Below are 4,594 nucleotides of genomic sequence, written 5' to 3' on the forward strand. Positions count from 1 at the left end.
AATGAATGTAGTATCAAAGCCTAGCCGGGCTGACTGGCAGATGCAATGTGCCTTATTTTTTTTTCTTCAAACAACCCAATAAAAGGAAAGGACGTAAGCTGGGATTTTCAGGGCCATCTAGTCAATTACCTGCCAGGAGCCCATTGAATTTTAATGAGATTTTGATAACTCATTGCCTTGGAGGGATCTTACCAGGCCTCCTTAACTGCAGCACTGCATGAATCAGCGGTGGGTAGAGATGGGGCCAGGGCCAGGCCAGCTGGCAGAAGAGGCGGGCGGGGGATATGCTGCTGCGGGGCTGGTGTTGGCCAGGGATGGCCGGGTCCCGGAGGCAAGAGGGGGGGTTTGCTCACGCTCAGGGAGGGATGCACAGACACAGGCTGGCCAAGGCCGCAAGACCCGGCCCACAGTGCAGCCAGGACAGGGCGGCCCGGCACTGCCCCAGGGCCATCACTGGGAGGCAGAACACTGTCTCCTGGAGCCCCTGGTGGGCACACGCTGTGGGTCTATTCCAGCCCCCCGGCGAGGGGCCGCTTGCTCGCCTGCGTGAAGGCTCGGGCAGTGCCTTCGGCTGAAGCATGAAGCTGGTCCAGGGTGGAGGGAGGCAGCCATGCCTCAACCCCGCCCCCACATAGGGCAGCACTTCTCCCTGCCCTTTATGGGGCCCAGAGACCCCCTCCCCACGGGCCTCCTCCCTGCATGGCCAGGCAGAGCCCAGCCCTACCCAATTAAAGCAGTACACAAGGTACAACCCCACATGTGGGGGCGGGAGGGTAAGTCGGGGCCCAGACTGGGGGAGATCCCCCCCCTCTAGCCCCGCCCCGGCGGACAGGGACCCATGGGACAGCAAGAGGACTGCCCCCCCGGGCCTGGCCCAGTGCCCTGCTCCCCCATGCACCTACCAGCGGCAGGCCCCCAGGGGCTCCCCAAGGGGCATCACCGCTTTGCCCCGCCCCTGGCTGGACCGGCGCCCGTGGGCCACACTGGCGGGCGGTGGGGCGCAGGCTTTGTGCGGGGCCCACCCCTCACCTCTGGCCCCGGGTTTCTCTTGCAGGTTCTCTGCAGGCCGGGGATCGCTGGTCTCTCTCGTTCGACATGAGCGCCGTCTCCAGCGGCCACGAGGTGAAGCTGGCCGAGCTGCGGCTCCGCCTGCCGCCTGCCTCCCAGCCCCGCAACGTGACGGTGGACATCTACCACAGCCAGGCGCGCCCGGGCAGCCCGGCCTGCGTGGACAGGCTCCTCCTGGGCACCTTCACCAGCAGCGCCGCGCTCGGCCACTCCTCCTGGCGCGTCTTCAACGTCACCAGCTCGCTCCGGTCCTGGCTCCGCCACGGCAGGCAAGCAGACGCGCAGCGCTCCCAGGGGCGGGAGAGGACCGGGTCAGCCCGCAACGCCACCGGGCGGATAGGCGGGCAGCCTTCCAGCGACTCCGGCCAGGCAGAGCCCGCCGGGTCCCACGGCACAACGGACAAGGCCCTGCTGGTCGTCTTCTCCAAAGACAAGCCTTCAGCCGAGCCCTCCCGGGCTTCTTCCCTCATCAGAACCGCAGAGGCCTCCAAGCACGTCATGGTGGACTCCACCTCCAAAGAGCCGGGGAACCGCCGGCACCGCCGGAACAAGCAGGAGAGGCAAAGGATTAAAATGGCCGATGTCTCCGGCCCAGGCCTGGGGGAGGGAGGCAGGCCCCTGTGCAAGAGGGTGGATATGATCGTGAACTTTGAGCAGACCGGCTGGGGCAGCTGGATCGTCTACCCCAAGAAGTACAACGCCTACCGGTGTGAGGGAGAGTGCCCAGCGCCCGTGGATGAGAGCTTCAAGCCAACTAACCATGCCTACATACAGGTAAAGGAGGCCTTTCCTGCAGAGTCCCCCCAGCACAGGGAATGAGCTGCCCCTGGCTCTGCACGGGGTGGGTGGTCTGCCGAGCCTGGAGATTAGAGCAAAACCCAAAGAACTGTCAAAGGAGGGGCAGTTTCCCAAGTCATGTCTCTCACGAGTGGCTAAGCCAACCCCAGCCTCCTAGAACCAGACGTTAGACATGGGAAGGGCTCACTGAGTCTTTAGGCCACGGCCCCTTCCCACCCTCATGCCAGCGTGGGACCGGCCACCGTGCGCGTCCGACATTGTCCAGGCTGGTTTACAAACGTCTCAGTCCACAGGGCGTCTGCCGCCCGAGCACACTGGGGTGAATTAAGACGGGGGCAGCGGGGAGGTTCTTGAGCAATCGTTACCGGCTGGACCAAGCATCGCCCTGAAAGCGGCTCCCTCAGGCCCTGCAGCCAACCGGAGCCAAGGGAGATTCCAGGCAAGGGTTGGCTCCTTTCTCTGCAGCAAAGTCCCATCCGGGGAACCTTGGCACATTCAGGCGTTTTCAGGGCCACCCCTGCTGCTCTTGAGGGGGTCTGTGCTCCAAGAGGCCACGTCTGCACTAGGAAACTGTTTTGAAATGACTAAATTCGACCCAACTCCCAATTTTACAAAATCGAACTAGCGTGTCCTCACTGCGGGGACGCCTCGAAATGAGTCCGTGGCAGGTTCCGTTAATATGGACGCGCCACCTCAGCTTAGAGCCCCAGGAAGCACTGGGGGGGGGGTCGTGCGTTCGAATGACTCTGGGGAGTTGTTAATTCGAAATAGTGGCACTGGAGCATCCACACGACGGCTACATGGAAATAACTATTTCGGAAACAGTGTTATTCCGGAGGGAAGCAGGAGTCCATATTTTGATATCAGCGGCCTGTTATTTCGAATAACAGCCTTGGTAGTGTGGACGCTCCGGCTATGTCTACACTGCGGGGGTTTTTGTGGAAGAGGATATGCAAATGGTGCGCTCATTTGCATATCTCCTTCCGGTTCTTTTTGCAGAAGAGGTTTTGCCGCTAAAAAGCCCTGTGTAGACGGGGCCTTTTGTCGGAAAGAAACCCCCTTTCACAAGAGCCTGTAAACCTCGATTTTAGAGGAATAAGTGATTTTGTGAAAAGGGGGGGGGTTCTGACAAATAGCCCCGTCTACACAGGGCTTTTTAGCAGCAAAATCTCTTCCACAAAAAATAACCAAGAAGATATGCAAATGAGTGTTCATTTGCATATCCTCTTCTGCAAAAAAAACGCAGAGCAGACATAGCTTCCGCTTCCCAATTCGACCTAAGGGGCGTTGCATGGACAGGGCAGAGAGACTTGCTGATTTCAGCCTGGCTTCTCCTCGGGCAAGGACCATTCGGGGGCAGGGAACAGTTTGGGTTCTGTTTGTACAGTGCGTTGGCCAGTGGGGTCCCGGGTCACGGCAGGGGCCCGTGTGTGTCTTGCCAGCATACAGAGACCACCACCGTATTTTGTGGGAGCCCCAACCATTTTCCAAGGTGACTAGCGATTTGGGGAAAAACAAGGAGGAGTCCTGTGGCCCCTTGGAGCCTAACCGATTTATTAGGGCCTGAGCTGCCAGCCGGAGAGGCCTTGCCAGGGCTGGATTCCTCGAGGGTGGATGCTCAGAAGGTGCCGAGAAGCCAGCTGCTGGAAGGGGTTTCGTGTGGGGCACCGAGTCACGAGACTTGTTGGCAAACCTCGCCCCCAGGCCGCACAGGCACAAGGCAAGTGGCTAACGCTGTCCCCTTTCTCTCTCCCCACAGAGCTTGCTGAAGCTGTACCAGCCCAACCGGGTCCCCTGCCCGGCCTGCGCGCCCGTCAAGATGAGCCCCCTCTCCATGCTGTACTACGAGAAAGGGGAAGTCGTCCTCCGCCACCACGAAGACATGATCATCGAGGAATGCGGCTGCAACTGAAGCAAGCTCTTCTCTGAGTGACTGAGAACCTGCAGCTCGGGTCAGTGATGAGCAGGGCCAGGCTACCACCACGAGACTCAGGCTCATCCCGCTCTGGGGTTGGCAGGGAGCAGGCCCCGTGCAGCCAGGAACCACCCCCCAAGCATGTGAAGCCAAATGTTTTAATAGGACAAAGGGTCAGGTCATTGCCCACCCACAGCTCAAGGCACTGCGGGAATCAAGCTGCCCCCAGGGGTGCTGTCCTCCTGGGATCCCAACAGGCCTCACCAGAGAAGTCTGGGCAGAAGACTGAGGAGGATAAAGGCAGGGTTGTGGATGCACAACACCCCCCTAGCCGGGAGGATCTGGGAAGGCAAACTCTGCCAGGGAAGTTGTATGGAAGTTTCCTTCCCCCAGCACCGCCTGCTGCAACTTTGTCTGCTCTGGGTCAATGCGGGCCAGCCAAACGCACTCTCAGGTGGAAATAGCTCTTCAGGAGGCCCTGTGGACGGTGTAAATAAATAGATCTATATTTCCTGCATGGAGGCCAAGAGATTTTTATTGCTACTTTCATAGTAGTTGGTTCTGCGCACGTTCCCCGGGGCCCCGTGTAAGTAACACAGAGGGGGAGGAGTGAGCTCTTGGAGGGGAGGCAGAACTGCTGGTTAGAGCCAGGGGGAAGTTTTGGCACAAAACATCTTTCCAGCAAAACAAAACACAACACGAAATAGTGCAGCAGGCTCGTTACTTTTCTGGGGGCGAGTGTTCCTTCATCGGCCTGCCCTAGTATTTTAAAGCCCCAAGCCAATCGGCGTTCTCTGCGCTGGGGGTGTGAAG

The 4,594-nt window shown here is 59.5% G+C and overlaps 1 protein-coding gene across 1 annotated transcript; it reads left to right on the plus strand.

Moving 5' to 3' along the window:
- Positions 1-1,073: 1,073 nt before the first annotated feature.
- Positions 1,074-4,265, plus strand: LOC102462468 (nodal homolog). Its single transcript, XM_006134054.4, has 2 exons — positions 1,074-1,842; positions 3,626-4,265. Exons 1-2 carry the CDS (start codon positions 1,096-1,098, stop codon positions 3,776-3,778), a joined length of 900 nt encoding a protein of 299 aa, XP_006134116.2. The 5' UTR covers positions 1,074-1,095; the 3' UTR covers positions 3,779-4,265.
- Positions 4,266-4,594: the final 329 nt, after the last annotated feature.

Source organism: Pelodiscus sinensis, chromosome 28 (assembly GCF_052426305.1).
Source record: "Pelodiscus sinensis isolate ZL-2025 chromosome 28, ASM5242630v1, whole genome shotgun sequence".
NCBI classification, from domain to species: Eukaryota; Metazoa; Chordata; order Testudines; family Trionychidae; genus Pelodiscus; species Pelodiscus sinensis.